Here is a 27738-nt window from a genome sequence, read left to right on the forward strand (position 1 = left end):
TGGATCGTCCTTGTCTAATATTAAAATTAGCTTAATGATTTGAAATGTGACAAATATACATAAATAGAGGAAATCAGGAAGGAGCAAATACTTAACATACATGGAAGACCAGCGATTGTTGGACAATGGAGTAGAGAATGGAGAAAATTGGTACTGAGAGGTAGGTGAGAGGTAGGTGTAATCTAATCGATAAAAAGTCGCCTATAAAGGCACCCAGGTGGCGCAGTGGAATATAGCACACCAGCGCTGGAATGCTGAACCGAGTTTGAATCTCAGCTCTGCTGCTGGCTGGCTGGGCGCCCTCTAGCGGGCACAATTGGAAGTGAGTGCAGCACATTATACTATTATAGATTATGTTATTACACTGTTATTAGAATAAATTATATTATCACAAAATTAATATATCATTTTTATGTTAATCTAATTATTATTATATATTATTATTAATAATCAATAACAATTATTAAATAATAAATCTGCAACTTTTATGCTACAATAATATGCTTAGTCAATAAAAAAAAATCTAAGTGTATGTGCATGGTACCTGAGCGAGAGGTATGTGCGCACCGCGATTAACCGCACCGCGCCTGATTCGCTCCAGAGCAGCCTGACCTTTTACAGCTCTGCGACGCCACGCGGGCTAACCCCGCGCACGGCAAGATGGGAAACAGGAGGACAAAGGGCCCACAGGAGGCGTGACAGGAAACAGGGGACGAATGGGACACAATGAAAGGAAATGAAGCAAAACTTAGGAAAGGTGAGAAAACAGGGCATGCGCGTCAAATGCCAGAAGCCGAGAGCCCGGCTTTATGAGCGGGAGCACCGTCCAATTAAACACCCATGAGCCGTTTGAGCTGTGCTCCTGGCATTTAGGTGACACAAAGAAGGATTGATGAAGTCATGCAAGGGAAATGGCAAAAAGGCAAAGAGGAGAAAGTCATTTAACACGCTTACCTCGCGAATGTTCCGGGAGCCTGATTCCCTGAACGATGGTTTACACCTGAAATTGATCTGAGATAGACATGGTGCGTTATTTAAAATCTATTAATCATACTGAAGAAAATCAGAATGAGCCTTACAACCAATCAGCAAGTTACAAATCAATGTTTACCACAGGGGAAAAAACCCTCAAGATTGTTAGTATCCATGATCATTTTCGAATCCCTTTCTTAATCAAGCTCTATTTTAATGACATGTGATCTACACCCGTGTTATTTACCATGCAAATCTGCTAGAAGCACCAATACCACCAGGGCAGATCAGATAACCAGACCATTCTTAATGGATCTAAGTGATTAACACTTTAGAAATACAGTGAGAAGAAAAACAGAAAGGTAGTGTTCAGTAAGACGGTCAGATGAACGGAGATATTCCCAACCATCGGCCAACACTGTTTTAATGATGCTCAACCACTTAACCATGACAGATTTCTGTAAAATGTTTAATTGCAGCATGTAAGTTAAAAAACTAAATAAAATGTGTAAAAATTTGGGTCCCCTTCCTGTTGATCTACAAATGTTTGTACCTATATACACTTGGTTGTGCCTGAACCTAACAACCATTTATTTTATTTAAAATTTTAGGACTGTGCATATGTTCCTTTGTTAGAAATTGATGACGGTCTTGGGGCTGAGCTATATTGTTTATAACCCGGTGTGTTTTTAGGCAAATGTGATCAAAACTTTGACCAGGAGTTCCCACTGCATTCTTCAGGCCAGAAAGAGTGTAACGTGAGTAGTTAACCCTAGAAATCCAAAAGTACGAAATCAGAAAAAAGAGGGGGCCGAAAGAGGCCGGGGTCTTTGATGGTCTCACTCTGAAAGCTGAATCTTTGTGTGGCGCCTCATCGAGCCACCCACCCAGCGGTGAAGCTTCCCTGTGAGACAGCTGAGGGTAGGAACAGGATGGATTGATATACAGTGATGTCAAACACCTCATACTACTAAAAGCAAGGCTACTCACCTTCTCCAGCTGCTCTATACAGACGGTGTGGACGACGATCTTGCATGCAGCGCACTTCTTTCGAGCGATGGATTTTTGCTGGAGAAAAAATGAAAAGGAAATAAACAGGTAAATCCCCAAAGTACATTAAAATTACAGTATAAAATGAGAAATCATCTTCTCCTTTCAGTTTCTCCTGTTAGGGGTCGCCATGGAAGTCACTATTTTGCCCTGTCCTGAACATCCTCCTTTGTCACCCCAAAAAGCTGCCTTTTCTCCCTCAATGCATCAATAAACCTCCTATTTGGTCTATTAAAAGTTTCTACAGGTACACTATGGCTCGATTAAAGGACAATCTATCAAAAGCTATTAAAAACGCTGCTGATGGGCACGATGGCTAATGTGGTCAAGACACACTAGTAATCGTAAGGCTGCTTTTTCAAGTACCACCAATACCAAGATGCCACCGTTGCTCCCCTGAGCAAGGCCCTTACCCCCCAACCACTTGCAGTGTAACTTGTTACAACTGTAAGTTGCTTTGGATTAAGGTGTCTGCTAAATGGCACAAATGTAAATGGCACAAAACAGTAGGGACAAAGTGACAAAGCCCTTTTAAGCCTCAAGGAGTCTAGCAAACCATGTTAAGAGTCATCTCAGAGTAAACTAAAACCTAAAAGGAACTTAAGAGTCTACCCATTGGTGGCTGGCATAAAGTAAACCTTTGCATCTCCAAAAAATATCAGTGCTTGTGTTGTTTTGTGATGCCTGGACCTAAAGATAAAGAGATACGGACTGAAATTCAACATCAGTATGAAAGATTTAGAAGTGTGTTTACTTGCTAGTCATTGCTGGTTAAAATGGTGCAACTTTAACATAAAGGGGTGCTTTTGCCACACATTATGTAGGTTTTATAAGCATTGTTTATTAAATAAATAAAGTGATACGATTAGGATATGTTTCTACTTATCAGTAAGGAATAGCAAAACCATCAGAAAGATCACAATGGCTGTTTGCTAAACCAGCGTTTTCAATACCTGCTGCTTGTAGCCACAAGCTTTTAGGTCAAAAACACGGTTTATATTTGTGGTATCTTCAATGACACATCTAAAAATAATCTAGTTTAAACTCCCAAATTACCAGAGTAGCAGTGAAGCCATGTGATAACTGTTTAGAAGTGTAACTTTCTTCTGTTTATCTGATTTTTCAGTGAGACTACAATAAGAAGTGGTAACAATGCCTCCCGAAGGATCAGATCCCCATTACAGGTAATGCACATATTTCACTTTACACAATACTACAATATTTTACTGTTTAAAAAGTTATTGTAACAATTTAAATATATATATATATATATTGTTTTTTTTTATTTCGGTTGAATGGAAAAACGACAGAATAAAAATAAAAGATACAAAAAGATACATATTTTAGGCTGAGCCTCTAGAGGGCACTAAGCGACTTATTAATGTACAGTATATTGGCTGTAACACCATACCAAAAAAAAAACACAATATCAAATAATAACTAAAGCTTTTAAATGCTGAAATTCATGTCCAGCATTAACATGTCATCAGGTGGACTAATATCTTTGCCTGGCCAAATAGTCAAAATATACAACTAACAACTATACAAATAATAAATTGAATAAAGAGTTCAACATTGACCTTTAACCTTACATTTTTTCACAGTTTTTATAAAATGAATGGCTCTACTTTAACATTTATGTCACTGGTTTCACGTAATGTAAAAAATTATATAAATGCAAATAAAGGTTTTCCAGTGCAGACTGAAAAAGTTCATCACTGTGTTTAATTGTCCCTGTGGGTGTGTTTTTTAAAGATCAGATTTAACCAAGACGTAGGTTGACCTTACGTCCTCTTTTTGGGACCTAAAAATGCGTCCGGTCAGGATTTCTAAATCACAAAAAATTGTCCAGGATTGTGCTTATGTAGTCTGCACACGTTATTGTTTGTGTATGTTTTTAATCTATGGTCATGAAAAGAAGCGGTAATGTAAAAGGTGTTAAAAGCTAAACTATTTTAATGTTATTATTGTTTAGGGCCAAATGCTGAATGGAAAGGAATTAGCTTAACTGTTCATGAAGGCATTTGTTAGTCTTGGTAAAGAGTACATAAGTTCAATAACATAACTGCATGGTTAGTGATGCATTTGTCAACTATTTACAGCCCAACCTCATGCACGTTGCTTTGGTGCCACAAATTACTTAAAATTACTCGTGTCTGTGTGCCTTATGCTGCCATCCTGCCCCAAGTGTCCTCTTTTTTGAAAACCACAATATGGTCACCCTACTAATACGTCTGTGACAACCCGCCGATTTATGTTCCGAAAGCCAACTACACTATCCAGAAAACTGTCCTCTCTCTCTTTCTTTCCCTCTTCTCAGTTATTTTCCACTAAATGGTGATCTGTTTCTCATCCTCAACACCTCTGTCCTCTGCCAGGATCTAGTCTCATACTTCCTTCCTGAGTGATCTCCTGTTGTACCCTCTTCCGTTACCATCCATCAATCTGTGCAGTCATCTCTTTAGAAGCTGTTCTTTTTTTTAGTTATTATTTTATTTTTAACTTGGATTACACACCACTGTCTTTGCGTAGCAGTGCTGTTCTCCGACGTAACAGAAGTCTCCGGATACGCTGGTCTCGAACCAGATGTGCTCACCATATAGCGCCGACTCCTGCACAGAACAAACAGAAAATGGGTCTAATCTAAACTGACCCTCTAGTAGTGTATTATATTAGTATTAATACATCTTAACAACTAACTTAACAAAGTGCATTACGCTCTTCACAGGCTATCTGCTTAACTGATGTTAACTATTTAATTACGGAAGTTCCTGGCTTGAATGCAGTTGTCCTAAAGAATTTCTGCTCTGCATATTTAATTACGTCCTCAATCTACTACGTCTGCAAAGACCAATATTTACCACCTGACTAACACTGATAACAAAAAATGTGCTGTTCATGTGCGTATGTGATGCATCAACTTACACTCCAGTCCACTGTGCTGCATATTTCTCGGTCTGGGTCATACTTGGCCACCACTGAACTGCTGGGCTGAGATGATAGATGCTGGAGCCCGGACTTGGCTATGGCCTTCCTAAAGGAAGAAAGTAGAAAGAAGTGCTTTACAGCCGGAAATGGTGCCAGAATGGATGTGTTTTGATTAGGAATGGGAAGGAACAGAACTAATCACAGCCAAGGTGGGTAAAAATATGAGCATGTGAAAATGCTTGGTTCAGTTTGGCAACCAGATGGAAAGGAAAATTATTGGTACTTTGGAAGACACTCGCACATACTATTACATAAAAAAATAAATAAATAAATAAACATAATTCTGCCACCTTGTAAGTCACAACTATAGACAAAGTAGGCCAGAGATAAAAACATGAACAATGACTCGCGTCTTATTGAAAAACCTTTATTTATTTTTTATCCACATATACGATCATACTTAAACCTTCACATACGAGATGAAGTCGCTCCACGTGTCTGTCTCCGGGTCGTAATACGTTCCCTGACACCAGTGTGAGTGTCTCCTGTAAGCACAAGCTGCCCTAGAGCTTCTTCTTTCTTCCTGAGTCATATTGGTTATTCTATACGCCTGGCTGTTTCTGCGATAGTGACCATATAGCCCGTAGTACCCGAATCCATGATGCACAGCCTCAGCCGGTAGCAGGTGAGTGGAATTTCGCCTCAAACAGCGTGGCGCACGGAGCAGCGGTCGTCTGTGAATGCGCTTCCCTGTCGATAATCCCTGAGTCAACCAAAACGCCAGTCTGTCCGGATCCACGGTCGATTCTTCGGGGTCCTCCCAGCTGCCGTCGCTCTGTAAATCTGAAGAACAGGACGCTCTTCTCTCTGCCTCTTTTTCGCTCATTTGGATGACGCTCGCGAGCAAAAGTGACGGGCCGAGCAGCTGAGCGTGGATGTTCCCGTGCCTGCTCAGGATGGCGTTGTTTCTCCGGAGCGCGGCGTTCACCTGCAGCTGAACGCTGGACCGGCGTCTGTGTGCGAGGCCTGCAGAGGGGAGGCCGGCGCTGGAGCGGCGCCGCACTTTACCTGCGGGGACCGCCACGCTCGAGCGGCGTCGCCCGCTCCCCTTGCGTGCTTTCTGCCGGAAGTGTCGGCAAAAGAATTTGTCCATGTTTCTTCAGAATGAACACGGACGGCGAGACTGGTCTCTCTGGAAGAGGGTCTGTGTGATGAGAGTGGATGAGTCAGTGCACAATACGGATGCCCACACATACACACCTGTATACACACCCATCCAAACGGATTGTGACCCGAATGCAGTGCTGCTCTTAAATTCTAACATCATGTTAGGAGTAAGGGGCCAGGGCTGACTGAGGCAGAGTCTGAGCTGATGGCTAGAGTCTCAACATAAAGTTTTCTTCATGAGTAAGGATTGGAGATCCTGAAATGCACGCGACTTGATGTAGCCGTTACCAAAGACGCCTGGCAGTTCTGGCAGGTCCGAAATTTTGGATCAAAACCTTACGAGAGGGTTTTTTAAACTTATTTGAAAAACACATTTTGTCTATGATTTTTACTGCGACCCAGACAATACACCAAAATGAAATATACCTAATAAAAATTGTGGTAATCTGGTCCCACTGTGGCTTGCAAGATATAACACAAAGCCTCCACATGAGGTCATACAAGGACAAGTTCATTTCACATTTCTGTGCCTGTTAAAATGTATATAATTTATATATATATTTACAATTAAATAAACTTGTACGTGGGGGCTTTATGTAAAATCTTGTAAACCACAGTAGGACCAGATTGTAAAGAGAGAGCAAGATGCATTGTGTTGCCTGGGTCAAATTAAAATCATGGACAAAATGTGGGTCGCTTGATAAAAACCCTGCCTTACATTGTGACCACTGCTACCAGACTTGTCCAAAACGTGACTTACGACGTTCTAACGTTAGAATAAGTGACACAACAAGCAATCACTGAATGTAAATTTGTATACATTGCTGATCGTATAGCAATATTTATGATAGTTTTGCTTTTTTTAATACACTGCTAAATGATACAATGAAAATTTTACTTTATTATTTATTTACTTTATTATTTATTATTAAAAATTTATTATTATTGTATAACTAAAAGAAAAACTTTATTCCAGACTGTTATACAGTAGTAATATCAGTTATACTAACTTAAAGAAAAACATGCCATACAGCAGCATGGTATCATGGGCTAACTCGACTGTTTGAGTGTGGGTGGCGGCGCATTTGCATGTGAACAAATAAGAAACTAATCATCAGTGCAGATCAGTTTCACATGACATTAAATGACCGGTTTTCAGTTGTGCACCTCGCCGATGAAATGCGTCTGCTCAAAACCAGAACACACTCACATCCTCAGCTAATGCGCTCGCTTCACAGTGTGGTTTTACAGTCTAAACATATTTTTAGAAATGTCGTTACAGATGGGCTCTAAGCCTAAGCCACATGTCTGCGTGTGTACATTGGTATTAATATACAGGCAAAGTGCACACTGCATCAGCAATAGAATAACCACAATAAATAAACTCAATGATTCCATGTCACATTGTAACTACATTTTGCCCACCCCAGGTTGAAGCCTGCAAGTCAAGACAACTGTGCCGACAACGCCTCTCCTGCTATATATGACGGGAACCTGCAGTGTTTACACTGAAAATGTCCAGAACTCACTATGGACTTTATCACAGACTTGACTGAATAATGAGTTCACTATTCACTACTTATAACTTTTAGATATTAATGTATGATTTGTGGCCACCCGAGGAGGATGGAGGTCCCTGCTGAGTCTGGTTCCTCTTAGGGTTTCTTCATGTAATTTAAGGGAGTTTTTCCTAGCCCTTGGCTTGCTTAACAGGGTTTTTTTCCAGGTCTGTCAGTCGTGGATTCTGTAAAATCGCTTTGAGACATATGTAGGTGTCTGTCCGAAAACTTAGTGAGCTAGGTCTCTCTACATAGACGGCATTTTACGTCATTCTTCGCACTCCAGAGAAGAATTCTGTCTGAATTCTTAAATGCATTAAAATGCTGCCTACTGAGGTGCCTTATTTCTTAGTGATGATCTGACTGCATAATGAAGGAGCATCCGACGCTTCCTTAGCGGTAAAGGCGATCCCAGCATTCAGTGCGGCACAACTTTTCTCTCAAAAGATTACAAATATGGCAGATGAAGGTAGAGCAAGGTAAGTCGACTGCTTAATAAGTTGACGTCTTATTAGAATCCTCTCTTTAGGCAGCTGCCTAGGTAGGCAGTAGGCAGCAAGGCGGCTCACTAGGCTTTTGGACAGACTCAATGTCTATTGTAAAAAGTGCTATACAAATAGACTCGACTTGACATTAAATTAAATACCTGTTTGTCATCTTATCCGTTAAATACTTTTAGTGACAGGCAAAATCTAAGACCACCAGTGTAGAAATGTACTACAAATTATATACATAGTAAAAAGTTTAATATGTATTTATTTTTAAGGAATTTTCTTAGTATTAAGCATTACTGAAAAGCAAGTACAGCCCATTTGTTAAACTGGCCGTATCCTTTCCTTTACGCAAAAATCCAACACTCAGGTAGATCTGATCTACTCATCAGAAGCTTGTTTAGGTTAATACATCAGCAGCCATTGTTCATCTATTAGAAATATAGCCACACTTTATATTTCTTATGAAGAGTTCCATACTAACTAACAACACGGCTTCAGAATGAACTGAATGTGCCAAAAATATAACGGCTCTTGTAAGATAGAAGCATCTTATGAGTATTGAGTCCCTGTGACGGTCTGCTCTTTTCTCTATATAGCATTAATAATAAGACCAGGCTTTTTGTACACAAGTACACTAAAGATGTCACGTTTTCCTCTGAAACACCCACACACATCTCTTATCTAAATGTGTATACACACACACACACACACACACACACAGAAGCCAAGCACGCTTAAGGATTCAGTAAACTAAATTACAGCCAAGTCTGGGCTGTTCATCAACCAAGTTACAAACTGTAAAACGAGGCGCTCAGGTGCTCAATTACAATAGGCCACTGGTGCCGAGATCCGGGTTCAAATCTTATGAATAGGCTATGTCTGACAGAGCAGGATGCCTCGCACCTAGTGTTTACCAGACCTACCACAGGTAAGGAGTTTGATGCAAATGAAGTAAGTGAAATGAAAACTATTAACCATGTATAACAGCCTTTAGCCTGAAAATGATATAAACTGGATGGTGAATCTAACAGTGGTCAAATGTCTTTAACTGGTAAAAGGGCACCAGGTACAACCAGATACTGGAGACCAAACGTATTGAAGTTGAGGGGTAGAGCAAAGAACGTGGGTTCATGTCAGCTAAAATTTACTTGCAATTCTGGTGCAATCTGGTACAATGCCCAAGAATCACCATTAACAATATTTTCGGTCATTTACATCACAGCTTCTATCATTTATATTTCTTATATTTCACACATTGCAGTGACAGCAGCTATAACAGCTGGTCCTGAATTTCGAGAAACCCACTCACACATCTATAAATCCTGCTTATAAAATTCCAAAGATCAAGAATCAAGCTCACAATTCCTATAAATACTGGGCCTGGTCTATAAATCTTGGTATTGCCTTCACAACTTTTCTCACATAAAACTACAAATATGGCATGTTCTTTTCAAATGTAAATAAATTCCCATTAATACTGCTCCTAAAAGCTATGAATCCTGTTTTTGAAGTCTATAAATGCTGCACCTAAAGTCTGCAAATCACGCTGCCAAAGCCTGTGAATGCTGCTCCTGAAGTATAAAAGTATAAATTCTATTGCCAAGTCTATGATTTCTGTTCTGAAAGTCGGTGAACACTGGTCCTAAAGTCTATCAATCCTTTCCCCAAAGTCTTATGACTTCATTTCTAACATGGGACAGGGGTCAGAGTGCATAGGTCATCTTGCAAAGCATCTTGACAGCTTCCCGGTTCAGCGGTTAAAGGAGGTCAGAAAAAGTCTAATGCATCATCTCCAGAGACGTAGCCGTACACGGAGCGCAGTGCAATCCCTATTTTCCCAACCAGTATATTCTGGGAATGGGGTCAGGGTTCAATCAATACAGCAACTGCGGAAAAGAAAGTCGCTTTTTCCTCTTTGTTTTAAACTTATTTTAATAAGCTTTAAGCAACGGTGCATTAAAGCAGCACAGTAACCAGTGTGAGGGAGAAAATGTTCTGTAAGCTACTAGAAAAAATAACACACAGCAAGGACGGACTAATTTGGGTCAATGTCCTGAGAGGTCAAGGTCCTGAGAGAAATGATGGGGTGGGGGAGAGGAAAAGTAGTTTTTCCTAATAACACATACATTTTATACCTTGACGTTCAGAGCTATGTCAGCTAACAGTACAGTACATAAAAAAATAGACATTAGAATAGACACACTCTGTATTTTGAAATATAAAGAATGGCATCTGCTCAAGAACTACTAGATACATTTAGAATTTAATTTGGATGTTCATTTGGATGTTTGGATGGATGGATGGATGGATGAATAAAAGCAAGTCCCTGCTCAGGAGTCAACTTTAGGCTTGACGGTATGGTGTTTAAACCAAACAACACTGTACCTACTATCAAGCATTGTGGTAGTATTATTCTCTAAGTGTCTAGCTGTCTTGCTAGGAACTATTAAAAAAAGGGTCAATTCTATACAATACAAATCCTCACATCTTACACCCACACATACTGTAGAAACTGCTCATTATCTACATTTCAATGCATAACTGTCACAAATTACAGCTGTAGTTCTGCAGATGGAAACATCTCGATAAGAACGGTCAGAAGAGAAAACCTCAGTGATCAGAGCTGACAAGAAGGCTACAGGCGATATGCATGGTATATTTTAGTCCAACAGCTGTGGAACCCTTAGTGTTCTTACACTGCTGTTCTCACACCACCTCATAGCTGATGTTTTTCTCCTCCCCTTAGTTATACAAAGTGGCTATTTAACTTACTGGAGCACACCTCTTAGTTAAAGTTAAACCACTCTGGCCATTCTTCCATGACCTTTCGTGTAAGCAAGACGCTTCCGCTCACAAATCTGGAATTCACTGCACGATTGTTGTTGTTTTTCCTCTAAAGATCTCAGGTTCTGACTTATTCTACCTAGCCTGTCTGGCACCTAAAACCATATCCTGTTCAAACTCCCCCATTCTGATGTTTAAGAACATAAACTGAAGCTCATGATCCATGTTTGTAAGATTATGTGGTAATAGTGCTGCTGTCATATCACAGGCTGATAAACATGGGTTTGTGATTAAGTGGCTGGTGAGTGTATTTCAATAATCGTAGGTAATCAACAATGTAAACATTACAGCAAACAGCAAGGACTATGAAGCTATAGCAGGATAGCAAGACAACATGTATAAGGTACACCTCAACTTTTGGAATGGCCTTAGAAGTCTGAATATGACAGATTTCTTAGGGGACAGTGCATGACACTCCAAAACTAGATCATTTGTATCCAAACCATGATCACGGCAGACCAACACATGAAGCTTTGTTCATTTGAGAGACAGAACAGATACAAAACATGCAAGAGCAAGCGTCTCCAATCTGCAAAACTGCTCAGAAAAAAAGGCTACATGGTAATAAGTTCAAAAGGTCATTTTTTTTTACCTTGTTTTGCATAAAACCCTTTATCACTAGTGCTAGTTGAAAGCGGGCAAAAACAGACGCCTGCTCTATGTGCACTAAACAGGAGGAACAAAGTGATTTGGAACTGAGCCTCTGTATAAGAGTGTAAACATTACAGCATGTTTTCGTCTCGGTCGGGATCCTTGGGAAGCAGTAACAGTGCTAGTTCAGTAAAACACAAAACTGCAGCTAAATGAGAGAGTTTGTCAGGTAAATAAACTATTTTGTGAGCTTGAGTAAAACAGATCAATGGACTGCACGTCTGTCTTGTTAAAAAGTCTTTCCCTGATTCTGAAACAGTATAAACATTTACAAATGTGCGTACTAACATAGAGGTTTTGGTTAACGCCGTGTTAGTGCCACATTCTGTCGAACTGATAAACTATTTCATTTGTTATTAGTTATTTGTATTTTATTTTATTTGTCCACCGGAAGCCAAACCTTCCACCCACACTCACCACAACACCCTACATCAGAGGTGTCAAACTCATTTTCACCGAGGGCCACATCAGCATTATGGTGGCCCTCAAAGGGCCGATTGTAACGTATCCTGCTGTGATTGCAGTCTGTTGTTTTTCTTGGAGGCTGAATTCTGCATTTATATTGTCCTCCTTTACCACAGACACGGCCTCATAACACAAGAGACGCACCTGTTTCTCTTCCTGAAGCACAAACTTGTTTTCATTTTCATTAAATTTCCTCCTTCTGCTTAATTTTCTTACTTATCTTCTTGTACATTTTGGGATTTTGTGTAAATATTTCTTAACATCATCTACTGGCGGGATGTGTCACTTTGCAGGTCACAAAATCAGCATGCGTTTTGAGAGATGCAGTTAATGTAGGATTTTACAGTGTCTTTTAAGACAATCATTCTGCCCTCACTAATAGTTTATCCCCCTTGCTCAGCTAGACAGACAGACAGACAGACAGACAGACAGACAGCTCTCTTCAGAATACAGTCGGTTTTATTTGCTTCCCAGCTGTGTGATACACTGTGTGCACCAGAATGAAGTAAAAATACAAACAATAAAAACAATAAAGAACTTAATACAGTACAAGCACACAGCTGTAGTCAAGTGTTACATCTGGTACAATATAAGATTTAACCAAACGTAAAATAGCGCTAACGAGCTAAAATTTTGTGTAAAGATACTAATTGCTATAGTAACGGTAACAACTGTATTTAATTACGGTAAATTTGTAACTAAAACGCTGTGATATACTCACTAAACATTTACAAACAACTGAGAATATAAACGCCACTACTTACAGACGATGCTTTGGTATTATACTGCAAGATAATTATTTATATTTATTATTATTGTTTACATTACTACCCGCGTTCTTTTGCCGTAAAAGTCACATGGCTTCTCAGCGAAGGTCAAAGTTAGTTGCCATGACTACGATGTCAGCAGTTAAAGGCCTAAAGGCGCAGGAATCCCATTAAATTATAAGCGCGTCTCTGTAACTACTCGAACCATCACAACAATCGTACAGTCGTTTAAGCTCTCGTGAGTTTGACACCTCTGCCCTACATGAACCAATTAAAATAACATTAAATCAGCTATCAAAAACTATTTAATGTGTTAGATTAACAAACCTGCAATGTTTTAATGTGTGCACTGTAATGTACATTGTAATTAAAAAATCTATGTATATATTTTAAAATTCAGTTGCTGCATGGTGGTGGATTTGTTTAGGCAAATCCTCCAGCATGTTTTTGCATTTATGTACAGCTGTCTCCAGTGGTTTGCTCCTAAAATCCACGAGAAAAAGGAAGTGACTGAACTGGACACATGCAAACGCTCAGACACATACAGAGAATATGCAACACACATTAATTTTATAAAAATGTACAATATTTTGATGTTTACCACCTAATATGAATTTATTTTTATGGTAAACCATTAAGCGTGGAGAAATCTGTCATTTACTGTGTGTTATACACACTACTGAATTCCAGACTGGCCTTAAAATAAAACATTAGCACATTAATTGTTCGTCACAATTGGGTTTCATCGCCAAATAGCTGCACACAAGCAAACAACAAATAGTGTGGTTTGTGAATCGGCAAAGAAGCAGTTTGCCAACTTTGCCGTTTGAGAACATGACTACGCACGACAGATTCCTGATTTTAACTATAATTACACATTTTTTAATGACACATTACACTTCTAGGAAACAAGAAGTGTCCAACACTTGACGAACGCTTCACAAAGTTGTCGTGCCTGACTTCACGGAATGGAAAAATTCTTCATGAATGGATAAATCGCTCAAGCTTATTAGCACATTTAACGAGAAGGTACAATGACATTTCAGCGAACCGAGGTACATTTAAGCTGCTCTTTTATTTGATCGCTCTTCTGTACATTGAGAGAACTTTCTCTAATAAGAGAGCTAACATGAGAAGAAGGTCAGCACTGAAAATGTTAAATGTCAACACTTCAGTCTGAGGAGCTTAAAGGAACGTATACACCCTTAAAGAACTAGACAATGAATCCACCAGAATCCATTTCTAAGATCTGTAGCTTAACTGTGCTCATGGAGAGCACTAATCAAAATCTGACTTTGTCCTGATTAGTCCTGACTTACATCAGCTTTTTTTTAAGTCAAAAACAACAAACCACACTTGTCAGCCAATCAGCCTGTTAGAAAAGGGAACCACAGCCTGTGCAGCTGGATTTCCATCAGCAAAAACACAAAAGTACAGTCGTGTCATTGACTTGATTGCACTAAAGAAACATTACACACAGAGAAACGATTCTCTCCCCACGTCTCCTAATTGAAATGCTAAGCAGTTTGAGAAAGAGAGATCCGAAATTCAAGCAGATTAACACGCAATAATAAATGGTGACTCTCTGATGAGTGTTTAATGATGTAGAAAACAACACTCGTTTAAATTTCCCTACTGCGTTAGAGCATCACTGAGGCCTGTAAGCTCCCGACTGAGAGATGACTGGGTTTCTGCCACACAATCATGTGCTGTATGTTACACATTATAAACTAAATTATAAAAACAATTGTGATGTTTGTATTTGTCATTGTTTCAGAGACAGAAAGAAAGAGAGGGAATATAAGACAATGATGAAAAACTGAGCAAACCAACCAACCAACCAACCAAGGGAGTCAAATAAACAGAAACAAGCGAGTTATCTTAACCAATCTTAAATCTTAACCAATTCCCAATATGTTTAAATGGTACAGTTGTGGATAGGAACATCGATTTACACCTACATTTGCAGCATTTAGCAGGTGCTTTTATCCTGTCTATACACAATTTGAGCAATTAAAGGTTAAGGGCCTTGCTCAGGGGACCAACAGTGCCAGCTAGGATTTGGTGAGCCTTGAACCAGCAACCTTCTGATTACTAGTCCAGTACCTTCGCCACTAAGCTACCACTGATGTCTTAGGTCGAAAATAATGCAGAATGAACAATCCATAACAATCAAATTAAGATTATTAACCTGACACAAACATTTAAATTAAGCTGATTTGACACTCAGGTAGCATTTGGAGCTTAATTTTAAAATAATTTAATACCTCTGCTGGGTATAATGGCAGTGCTTTGGAGGAACTTGTGCATGTAAACACACAGAGCTAGGGAGTAAGGGAGTAAAATCAAGTAATGTACTATTTAGAAATTGAACATTGCTCAGCATTGTCGTGAGAAACAGATTAAACAGAAAGTATATTGATATGAAATTGACTTGCCCTTATGTAGGGTGACCATACGTCCTCTTTTTCCCCGGACATGTCCCCTTTTTAGACTAAAAATGTCCGGGATTCTGCTTTTATAGTCTGCACACGCTATGCTCTCTGTGTTTTTGCACTGATTTCACCTTTCTGTTTAGATCCTGCCTCTCTTAAAAGTGTCCAAGTGCAAATTAAAATTCACAGACGAATTACAGACGAAAAGATTTACGTGTTTTCATCTCGGTCTGGATCTTTGGGAAGCAGAATGCATGACCTGCAAAGTGTCCAATAAATATGCTAGTTGAGCATAACACAGAAGTGCAGCTAAAGGAAATAGTCTGTCTGGTAAATGAAATATGAAGATGTTGTTACTGCTGCAGAGGGAGTTTTTGCATTTCACACTACGAAGAAATACAACAGCTACCAGGTTAATAAGTCTTTCCCTGATTCTGAAACAGCGTAAACATTTCCAATTGCACGTGCTATGATAGAGGTTATTGTCAACGCTATGATAGCACCACATTCTGTCGAGATAGCTCCACTAATGAACTATTTTATTTGTTGTTGTTATTGTTTAGGGCCAAACGCTGAATGGAAGGGAATACGATAATCTGACCATAAAGGCATTAGTTAGTTGTCTTGTTAAAGGGTACCTGTTTATGCTGCTATCTTACCACAAGTGTCCAAAATATAGTCATCCAACCTTGTGCACATGATAAAACCTTTAAGTAACATCTTAAATTTTATCAGAATTTTTAAAAAACCCTTCAGCAACGTCATCTCCTTCAGCCCAGCTCTCAATTCAGCCCGGTTACGAGTGTTTATCAAAGCAGACTAAAGATACAGCACTGCACTCGGCTCCACAATCACACAACACACACACTCACACACGTACACACACTAGAGCTACAGAGGAATACAACCTGACTTTCAGAAACAAGCAGTCATCAGCAAAGCTTTTCTTCTATTCCCCTCTATAACCTTTGATCCTTGTGAGCGAGGAAAAAAACCCAGTGAGAACAAGGCTGATAACAGTCTGCACTGAGAGACTGAGAGTGTGTCAGGGTGAGGGAGGGGAGAGAGAGAGAGAGAGAGAGAGAGAGAGAGAGAGAGAAAGAGCAAGAGGGGCGGAAAAGCTATTCTACAAGTGCTGAGGAGCACCATGACAGGAGAAAAAAATGAACCTCCGCTACAAACAAAAGCACACGCGCATTTCACTCCTCACATCCTTAAACTTTTACCCCCCACCTTTCTTTAACTGTAAAACAGTAACAGGTGTGATGTTTTTTCTTTCCGTGTTGACTTTGATCACTACACGTTTTTTTTGGCTGCATCTAATTTTCAAAACTAAACCTTCACTTGTTTAACGAACTGTTTAACTAAAGTTTACTAGTCGTACAGCTCGTCTGTTCACTTTTATAACAATCGCACACTGCATACCTCTTCCAGTCTTATGCAGTCTTTGACTCCGGTCAGAGTCCAGGCCTTGTTGATTCTGTAGGTGTAAATAAACATCCTCGACATGACTCAATCATAAATATGGCTGACAAATTTCCTGCCAATTATTAAACATACAAAACTGAATGTAAAATAACCCGAGTACGCACAATTTATGTTTTTATTTATTTATTTATAACATTTTAATGTCATGTTTTACACTTTGGTTACATCTTTTTGTACTTGGACTGTGGGAGGAAACCAGAGCTCCCGGAGGAAACTCACACAGACGTGAGGAGAACTGGACCTGCACAGCTCCACCTGGAAATCGAACCCAGGAGAGCCACCGTGCCTCTGTCGTGTTTTATTTTTAGCCAATTTGTACAATTTAGCAACTAAGTAAAGTGCATTATAATGTGCAGAAGTGATTTCCCAGTAGAGCATTTGTTTTACCTAGAAAATTGACCGATCACGTTTTACCAGGGGTGTGCTGAAAAGGAAAATCTCGTAACATTATGGCCATACTACTATAATATTTAGTACAGTCGGAGGATAACATAGCTATTAGCAGTTAGATCCTTGGTCTGTTATTATTGAAAAGCAGCACACTGACATGCTGTTATGAAAATGTTAATACATATTGGTAATTAACAAAAAAATTCAATAAAAAGCTCTGCTACTGCTAACCAGACACCAGACACCGGACGTGACATCACAAGATGCGATACTACACAGACAGCATTGATGAGCAGAGGACAAAAATGAAGCAATAAGAAGGAAAAATGTCCCATTAAAATACACATTATACGTGCATACGTTACTTTTTGGTTCGATTGTAAATTTGTGAGTGTGAACGCTAAGCAAAACGGGACTAAAATGTAAGAGCGTATAATTTTCCTGTTTGGTCCGGACCAAAGGAAACCGAACTACACGTGCATTTACATTTGACGCTTTTATCCGAAGTGACTTACAGTACTGTGACAGGTTAGGGGCCTTGCTCAAGGGCCCAACAGTGGTAACCTGGCACCAGCGACCTTTTGATTACTAGTCCAGTACCTTAACCACATTATACATTATAAACACACCCTTAAATTGACCTGTTTGGAGAGATTTTATTATTATGATATACATTATCTAGTGTTAATGAATTGTATTTAGCATCAGGCAACAGTGCAGTAACCTTTATTACATTCCTCCTTTTTACTTAAGTGCTTTTATTTGTTTATTAAAAAAATAACTTCATAATGTTGCTATCGTTGCAAATCAAGTGCAAACAATGGCTTTACAATATATATATTTTTTGCTATATTACTTGTTCCCAGGTGAAAGTACAGCAAGAGCATTTACCGTTATTCACACACAGTTATGCGAAAGTGAAAAAGGACCAAAAGCTCATGGGTGTGTAGGAGTCGCACCACACACTGATCAGAATGAGCTGCGTTAGCACGAAAGCCAAGACGGTGGATACACCGTTTACCGAAAAAACAAAAAGCCACAGTATACACCACTAGGCGCACACAAACACACTTCCTTCCCCACCACACGTTACACTACAGCACTTTTTTTTCTGTATCACCGACACATACACGTACCGCTTAGTGTTTTTATCAAATGGAAGACCTGCACGGTCTCTCGTCAGCCTTTTTCTCAGCCATAAAAGGTAAAGACGAGCAAAAAGACATGCAGCTCGGATGCCTGAAGGAGACACTGTGCAGCTCAAACACTTGAAGACGTTTGCTGGTTAGGACGGGGCCCGTGTGACATTTTATCTGCACTGCTTCAGTAGGAAACTTTTAATAAAGAGTGAGGAGGAGGGGGACAGACAGAGCAAGAGAAAGAAAAAGGAAAGCAAGAGAGAGAGATTTTTGTATGACCGGCTTTCAAGCGATATTGTCACAGAAATGAAATGTGACTCACTAGGTTTCCAGTAAAAGTGTCTGTGTATATGTGTGAGTGTATGTATGTGTGTGTATTCATTCACTGTATGGTTAGCATTTCATCTGGAAGAGCTACAAAGATTTCTTTTTTGAACTAAAGAATAAGAGATTCTTGATATCTACTAAACAACATTTCGGAAACTCACTTAAAAAGTCAATGTGGAGAAAGTTTGGCTCTCGATTCTTTACGGAATTTTTGAACTGCCTATTTAAAGTCCTGGCACAGCATCCTTTGTTTCTTCTGAGACGTTCACAGATGGACCTGTGTGTCTTTAATCATTGTCCTGCTGCATAATCTAACTTGAGATTTAAATTAAACCTGACGGGTGGGCGTTATCCTTTAGGATTTTCTGATAGAGAGCAGAAGTTGACTGTTCGTATGATGTTCTAATGGTGAAACTTGGTGTTGGCTTCACACCAGATGTAACAGGACCCACGTGTTCTAAAAAGTTCCACCACTGACTCATCAGTCCACAGACTATTAACCTAACACTGTTAGGGGTCACCAAGATGATTATTGGTCAGCCATAAATTTGTGCCTTGCACTCCTCCCATGGATCCCATTATTCCCCAGCGTCTTCCTTATTGTGCAATCGTGTACACTGACCCTAACTAAGGCGTGTGAGGCCTTCAGTTCGTAAGACGTTCGTCTGGGTTCTTGTGCGACTTCCTGCAGGATTTATTGATCTGGTCCCGGGAAGTTTTGTCTATTTGTGAATTACGGCTCTCACTATGGTTCACAATGGCTTTGTAACCCTTTAAATGACTTTGTTTCACATGTATGTGAATCTTATTAGAAAGAGCCATCATGTGCTGCTTTAAGAATTCCTAGCCTGCTTTACATTGCCAGACAGGTTCTATTTAACTGATGTTTAGATTCAGCACATCTGGCAGCAATCATACCTAGGTGTGGCTAGTAAAAGTGAACCAAATTGTCAACTGAATCTGGTTACTTGGTTGACTTAGGAGCTAAGGGAGCAAGTGTTGAAAGCACAATTCTCAAAATAATTAATATATGAAATAGCTTGTAGATTTGATTTTTTATGTAAAAATATAAAGCCACTTTAATAAAGCCTTAAATGTGTATAGTTAATCAGTATATTCGGGCACATATTTTAGCACATACATTCATAGATACACACTAAGGTTTGGAGATTATATGAAAAGATGCAAGAAAATATCTTGGTGTGGCTATAATCACCAAAAGCTCAACTAAAGCCACAAACACACACTCACTCAATCATTCATACCTAGAGGCATGTTTTTGGGAAGTAGAGGACACCTAAATACCTTGGGGTAACAGACAAGGTGAACAAAAGATGTCAGGATCCAACCAAAGTCCTCAAATCCCATTTTGCTCTGACTGACTACCAGTTGCACCTCTGTGATCTACAGTTCAACCCTTATGACCTTATAAATAAATATTTATTTAATACAAAGTATTTTAAACATATATATGAATAACATTTATAGTAAAGATATCGTGCTGATCATTTGATTTACATAAAATATATTCAGTATAAAACTAACAGCATTGGTAAGCTGTATGTTCATAATTTTTTTTTTATAACAGAGACACCTGGTGGCAAAGTCGTGACACTACAGCAAGAACAATGCAAGTATATCAATTTGTAATACACACACATGCTCAAATCAAGTAAAAGTCCTCTTTACTGTGTTGCTACACAATAGAAGCAGCACAACCAACCCAAAACTAAGAAATTGCAAACCAAACCTTTAACCAAGTGTTTATTTTGTACAACCAACCTTTGCCTACAAAATAGCACTTAGTCTTTCTTCCAAAGCAGAGTTTGTCATCATCTAGAGTCCTAGGTCCTCTCTTGTGGGGTTTTCTCTGTGGTTCAGATCATAAAACTCATGCATACTGGAGAAGCTCATTCTGCCTGCAACTGCACATCTGCTCCACTAGATAATGCCATAACCTAACACGTCCTTCTCTCATCCTTCAAGCCACATCAGAGTGCTTCCTCAGTGCTACAATGATCAGATCACCTTCTCGGCCAACGCTTAAACATTCTGGTAGATAAGCAGAAAGGTTAAGCAAACAGATTCATTATGCCGAGAAATTATTTAATTGACCTTAAACCTAAACTGATATGAAGCTGTTCATTATCCAAAAAGAATATCTTAATCACTTTGACACATATAAAGTTTGCCGGGCTTTACTGAGCTGCATTCAAATGAACGTGGATTGCCTCTTTCATTGCAAAACCAATGTAATCGAATTACTGAAGTGAAAGTGATGGAATTGTTGTCATAATTACTATGTATGTGCACTTAGTTTTACTCTGCTTAATGTTTAGTCTTGGTCTTTTGTTTGTCTCAGATCTGGTGTACATGTATTAATTACAACATATAGCATATACGTACAACAACGACATTCTATAAACAGAGCAAAAAGTGAACCCGGATACACTTAGTGATTTTAGTTAACTACATCTTTACATTCAGTTTGCACAGTTTTAAAATCCCTGTTAGGATGGCACAGTGGCTTGGTGGGTAGCACCGTCACCTCACAGCGAGAAGGTCCTGGGTTCGATCCCCAAGTGGGGTGGTCCGGCTCCTTTCTGTGTGGAGTTCGCACGTTCTCCCCGTGTCTGCGTGGGTTTCCTCCGGGAGCTCCGGTTTCCTCCAACAGTCCAAAGACGTGCAAGTGAGGTGAATTGGAATTGTCCATGACTGTGTTTGATATTAAACTTGTGAACTGATGAACCTTGCGTAATGAGTAACTACCGTTCCTGTCATGAATGTAACAAATAAACAAACAAAATCCCTGTTATGTAAGGACAGACTCGATGAGCAAATCTAGCCCAGGCAAACAATGAGAGTTGGTGTGTAAAGGCAATCTAACAAACCCCTAAACCCCTGGCTGTATCCCAACAGGAGGCACCGTGACGCCTGAGCGCTATGGCACAGCCTCCGTCTCGAACTAGGAGGCAGATTTCACACTTGGTCAATTTCTCTGCTATTTATAACTGTTAGCCTTACACAACAGCATCTGTGTATTTACTGCAGCAAAAAGAGAGCTACTGAGTGTTCTGCCCCTCATAGTGTTTAGTGCCCAGTAAACTAATGCAACAGCCTGAAAGCATCTATTCACAAAGCAGCCGGAATATGTCAAGTTGAGTGTGAGTCTCTTTCTTTCTCCCTTTTTCTCTTCAATTTAGTGTTGCCAATTAGCCAGGGATCCTGATCACGGCCGAGAAGGGTATATTCACATTCGCCCCCTCTGACACGTACGCAGTCCCTCCTCGACTTGCACAGAAGTCCGAAAATCACGCACGATAAAGGTTCCAAGAGCTCAGCTGCCAGAATGCAGGAATCATTGTTTAATGTGAACACATTAATTAGACTAATTTCTGTATGGTTGGATGCATTACACTGCTACCACATAACTGTCTGGTTGAACAATGACATTATTACAGTAAACAAACATACAGATGATCATAATAAAGTGGCTGGTGATGCATACACACATAAATGTACACATACATACACAATATAGACTAAAGTATGTGAAAACCCGACCATGGGCATGTTGGGAGTCTCATTCCAACACAAGCATTAGCCAGCAATAATATGAAGTTCAGGTTTGTTCCCTGTGAAGGACGTGATACTAATATTCTCCAAGATAATAAACAAAACACTGAATTGGACCAGGGGTGTCTAAACTTTTGCATAAGACAATTTTACAGAAAGACAGAGAGGCCTGAACAGCATTACTGTTCTGTCATATCAGTATCAGATTCTAAATATACACGGTTTCAGTAACTGGTTGGATTAACATGCACCTGTTTTTCTACCAAAGATATTAGATTTCTCTTTATGCCATTTCTGTTTATGCCATGACACACCAACACACAGTCACACGCTGATGTTTTTTGGTATACCCCCTGATCGACTCCTATGATTTTCTTTTATTCGATTATTTTTTCTCGTCCTCTCCTGGGTGTGTACAAGCATTCCAAAAATGTACAACCATGCTGGTTACCCACAGTTGTTTTTATTGATTTTTCCCCCAGCATATGAATATCTCTACTGCATGAGAGTGCATAGCAAGAATGTATTGTTGGACATTCTACCTCACAACATGCAGAAGTAAGAGCTGAATGCCCGTTGAATTTGCATACTTTTTTGCATGCCCTATTATTCTGTATGCTCTGGTTCAATTTCTGATGGCTGCTTAAGGCTATGCAACTATAACTAACTATACTATGCGTGTGTGTTGCTGGATTTCATTTACTTATATACATGATTTGAACAGTTACACAAGCTACTTCACTTACCATATTGAAGCACTTTGTAGTTCTACAATTACTGACCGTAGTATATCTGTTTCTCTGCATGCTTTGTTAGCCCCCTTTCATGCTGTTCTTCAATGGTCAGGACCCCCACAGGACCACTACAGAGCAGGTATTATTTAGGTGGTGGATCATTCTCAGCACTGCAGTGTGAGTGTGTGTTGTGCTGGTATGAGCTGCTGGAGTTTTTAAACACATCACTGTCACTGCTGGACTGAGAATAGTCCACCAACCAAAAATATCCAGCCAACAGCGCCCCATGGGCAGCGTCCTGTGACCACTGATGAAGGTCTAGAGAATGAGCAACTCAAACAGCAGCAATAGATGAGCGATCGTCTCTGACTTTACATCTACAAGGAGGACCAACTAAGTAAGAGTGTCTAATAGAGTGGACAGTGAGTGGGCACCGTATTCAAAAACTCCACTCATACCAGCATAACACACACTAACACACCACCACCATGTCAGTGTCACTGCAGTGCTGAGAATCATCCACCACCTAAATAATACCTGCTCTGTAGTGGTCCTGTGGGGGTCCTGACCATTGAAGAACAGGGTAAAAGCAGGCTAAAAAAAAGTATGTAGAGAAACAGATGGACTACAGTCAGTAATTGTAGAACTACAAAGTGATTCTATATGGTAAGTGGAGCTGATAAAATGGACAGTGAGTGAAGAAACAAGGAGGTGGTTTTAATGTTATCAGTGTATACAGGGGTTGGACAAACAATGATGGCCACTCTTTAACCCCACAACAACTCAGTTTTATCTTAGAAAGCGCTTATCGTGAAAGGTGCTTGCCTAATTTTGATGTGATATAATAATTGAAAGCACAGTCAAGAAAAGACCAACACTATTGCTGTCACCCATGAGAAGTTTTGTACTGGAACAGCTCTAAGACTGAATCGAAAGTCAGCCACAAGTAACACAGTTTGAGGACTTCAGTAAAGTCTGAGATGTGTTGCTTGTGTGCATTGTTAATTCAGCAGACATTCAGGCTGAATTAGACAGGCAAAGTCTTTCCCAAATCTGTACGCCCATCACCGGGTTCGCATCTAATCTCCGCACTCACCTGCCGCCGAACAGCCTTAAGCCCGTAAAGCTCCTGCTGCTGTGCCGACGCCCCCCAGCATGTCGCTCGGGGTCAGGTTGTACGGCACAGGGTTGGTCAGAGGTCGAGGACGACGGTGAGGAAGTCGGAGAGGTGGTGACATCGAGGCTGTCTTGTGACGCTGCCCCCTTGTCATCAGCCATTGCTCAGAATGAGGCATCCAATGGCGGCGCTAGCGTGAACTCATGGCGCGAGTAAACACAGCAATGCTGCTGCGCCTCTGTAAAAAATTGGCAAAAGGAAGGAAGCCAGGAACAAACAAAGGGAGGAAGTATGGAGAAAAAGAAAGCAAGTCTTCAGGTTTGTGTGTCCTTTTGCTCTACCGCAGGTTTACTTTCCTATTACTCAATCAGCAGTGGTAATCCCATAAGCAACCGCCAGCATTCCTTCAATCGTCCATGATCCCTCACTATCTGTTTACCCTAACTCGTTCTTTTCTACTCTTTCTTTCTTTCTTTCTTTCTGTAGTAAAACTTGTTGCAGATCTAGTTTAAGCAGAGGATCACAATCCTTCAGGCAATAAGTCCTTCATTCCTCCTCCTATTCCACTCTAATTCTTCTCTTTATCTACCCCCTTGGTGTACATTTCTGCTGAAGTGCATATCTCACTGTGCTGCTTCTACACACAACGTTATGTACGCTTATACACACTTAAAGCAATCTCTCTCTCTCTCTCTCTGTCTCTCTCTATCTCTCAAACAGCCGGCTCTGCTCGGAGACCAGACCAGACCAGGAAGTGTCAAGCTCTAAAGAAAACAGACCCAGAGAGGACCCTGAACATAGCTGCCAGTGCACATGCCTGACTGATTTTCCTAGTTCTCTGTCTGATTTCTCATAATTTGGTTACATTTCTACCTCTCGTATCTTAATAATCAGCATTAATACCCCCTTACAGAATGAGAATGTTTAAATGAGTGGCACTTTAACTGCTACGAATTGCTATTCATTTGATTTCTTGTCTTTATTGTTTGTTTAGTGTTTAATTCTAAGAAAGTTTAGAGATGGAAAAGATGTTCCCGTCACACCTTCTAGGCTGCCTGATTTTCCTGAGAACTCCTGTTTAAGATTCTTCTTAAGGTCTACAACCAACCAGGTAACATAAATTAAGATCTGCTGTATTGAGAAAAATATCCTGCATTGGATGAATTGGATTAAAACGTCCACTCTTCGTAATGCTAATGCTGGAGACAGTGCACGAAGTCCACGCTCCCTCTGTGTCAACAGCAGGTCAATGCCCTTTCTCTGCCAGTCCTCACGTGGAGGTAAGAGATTTGCAGAAGAGTAGGTGGAAACGGTGTGTGATTTGCGGCCAAACTGTAATTGTCTAAATGCTGTTGACATCACTTCCTTCCTGTAAAGGAAGTAAGCACAGAAAGTGTGAAGGGCTCCACTGCAGTTAGGAAAGATTGGTAATGATGCATCTGACACGTTTCAAAACAAAACAAAGACGTGTTTTTATCCGCATTGTTATTTCAGTCAGTTAGTTCATGTTGGGTTCGTTACGTTTGATGTTGTGTGTGTGTGTGTGTTTGCACGCTGCCGTGCTCTATTGGTTTCACTCAAATATTTATATAGCTTGCGTAGGTGGACCGTCTAAAACCCATTATATCTATCGATGCGGTAAAAGGCACACGGACGCGCTTGGGTTGTGTTTGCACGACAAGATAATAGGGGTTTACTGTTAATAGTTTTTTACTTTTTTTTAAATTCACTTCAGACAATTGAAAATAAATTAAGGACGCAGGGCAATTGGCAAGAAGACTCCAGATGAACACAGTAGGAGTAATAAAGTCGGCCAACCATTCTGATTTGTTTTTATTTAAAAAAAAAAATAGGGACAGTGGTAGCCTAGTAGGAAGAGCTTTGAGCTATCGGATGTTGGACCCTTGAGCAAGGCCCTTAATGGCTGACCCTGCACTCTGACTCCAGCTTATAAAGAATCCAAAGGATTTTATTGAACTGTACATGTGTATATGTAAATATTTGACAAATAAAGACGTTCTATCAGCTCTGGATTATTATCACATCTAACACTAAGCAGAAAAACAGAACACAAGCAAAATTACCACATCCCGTCAAAATGTTACTATTATATGAACTATGTGGAAATTTTAGCTATGTACACTTTAACAATGTGACACTGTGCTTTTAATACTTTGTGTGTTGTTAAGAAATCAGTCATAGTAAATAAACTGCATACAAGTAACATAAGTTTTCCTTTCCAGTTAGACGTGAGCGATATGACCCTTGGAAAATTTGACTATATTATGATATTCTTGCACTGATTGTGAATAGTGCTTTAAATGAATTTCAAACACTTATTTAACCTGGCTGCTTCTGTAATTTCATTTCACCTCTTGCTTATGAACGCTCCAGCTAAGGCTGCCCGAGAAACTACCTATAATTAAGTTTGCTGGTTTTTATCGGTACATCATCAGTGTTCTGGGACTTGCACTGTATATTAAACTCCTTTTACTCCTGTGGGTGCTTTACAAATTCCTTAGTACTATATTTGGTTTCTTAAACATATCTTATGATTATAAATAGTTTTTGTTGATAATAATGTTCAAATATTAATACTGTTGTTGTTGTGTTATTGTGAACAGTCATTATTTATTTAAAAAAAAAATCTATCACATGCTATCACATGGTGACACACCAACATTTTTTTAAAAGTCTGTGTGCAATTACATTTGCCATCAACTTCCAGTAAACACTCGCTACTATGTGTGTGTATTGCCGCAATAAATATCTACATAAAAACTTGAATTTGATCAAAATACTACAATCACAGGTGAATTTACCGGACATCAAATATAAAAAGTAATAGACGGACGGACGGACGGACAGACAGACAGACAGATAGACGGATAGATAGATAGATAGATAGATAGATAGATAGATAGATAGATAGATAGATAGATAGATAGATAGATAGATAGATAGATAGATAGACGGACGGACGGACGGATAGACGGATAGACGGATAGACAGATAGATAGATAGATAGATAGATAGATAGATAGATAGATTAGATAGATGGATAGATGGATAGATGGATAGATGGATGGATGGATGGATAGATGGATAGATGGATAGATGGATGGATAGATGGATAGATAGATAGATAGATAGATAGATAGATAGATAGATAGATAGATAGGTAGATAGATAGATAGATAGATAGATAGATAGATAGATAGATAGATAGATAGATAGATAGATAGATAGATAGATAGATAGATAGATAGATTAGATAGATAGATAGATAGATAGAAAGATAGATGGATAGATGGATAGATGGATAGATGGATAGATGGATAGATAGATAGATAGATAGATAGATAGATAGATTAGATAGATAGATAGATAGATAGATAGATAGATAGATAGATAGATAGATAGAATAATGATGTTTCGTTATACTGGAGCGCCCCCTAGTGTTCACACGATGTAAAAGCAAATAAACCCTGAGTGTTTACCCACTTCTGTTTTTGTTAATTTTTCTTTTTGCACACATATTCACTTTCATTTAAATTGTTATAAATTGTTTGAATTTATACGTCCAAATACAAACATAGAACTATGTATAAGGCTAATATTAAGCAAAACTATAA

At 39.5% G+C, this 27738-nt stretch overlaps 1 protein-coding gene across 4 annotated transcripts in view; it reads right to left on the reverse strand.

The window, feature by feature from the left end:
- dgkza (diacylglycerol kinase, zeta a) overlaps positions 1–25196 on the reverse strand; it is a 59272-nt gene extending 34076 nt beyond the window's left edge. The window contains exons 1-7 of one of the 4 annotated variants that reach the window (XM_062989980.1): positions 16241–16303; positions 5427–6154; positions 4948–5056; positions 4539–4634; positions 1963–2040; positions 1816–1887; positions 955–1011 (exon numbers count right to left, since the gene is read on the reverse strand). In XM_062989980.1, coding sequence (XP_062846050.1) covers positions 955–1011; positions 1816–1887; positions 1963–2040; positions 4539–4634; positions 4948–5056; positions 5427–6103 — 1089 coding nt within the window. In that variant the 5' untranslated portion in view covers positions 6104–6154; positions 16241–16303. Of the gene's footprint in view, positions 1–954; positions 1012–1815; positions 1888–1962; positions 2041–4538; positions 4635–4947; positions 5057–5426; positions 6241–16240; positions 16304–24082; positions 24342–25146 lie in introns of those variants that run through there. The other 3 variants (XM_062989982.1, XM_062989981.1, XM_062989983.1) reach the window with 3 other exon arrangements.
- Positions 25197–27738: the final 2542 nt, after the last annotated feature.

This window comes from Trichomycterus rosablanca, chromosome 27, assembly GCF_030014385.1.
Source record: "Trichomycterus rosablanca isolate fTriRos1 chromosome 27, fTriRos1.hap1, whole genome shotgun sequence".
In the NCBI taxonomy this organism is placed as follows: domain Eukaryota; kingdom Metazoa; phylum Chordata; class Actinopteri; order Siluriformes; family Trichomycteridae; genus Trichomycterus; species Trichomycterus rosablanca.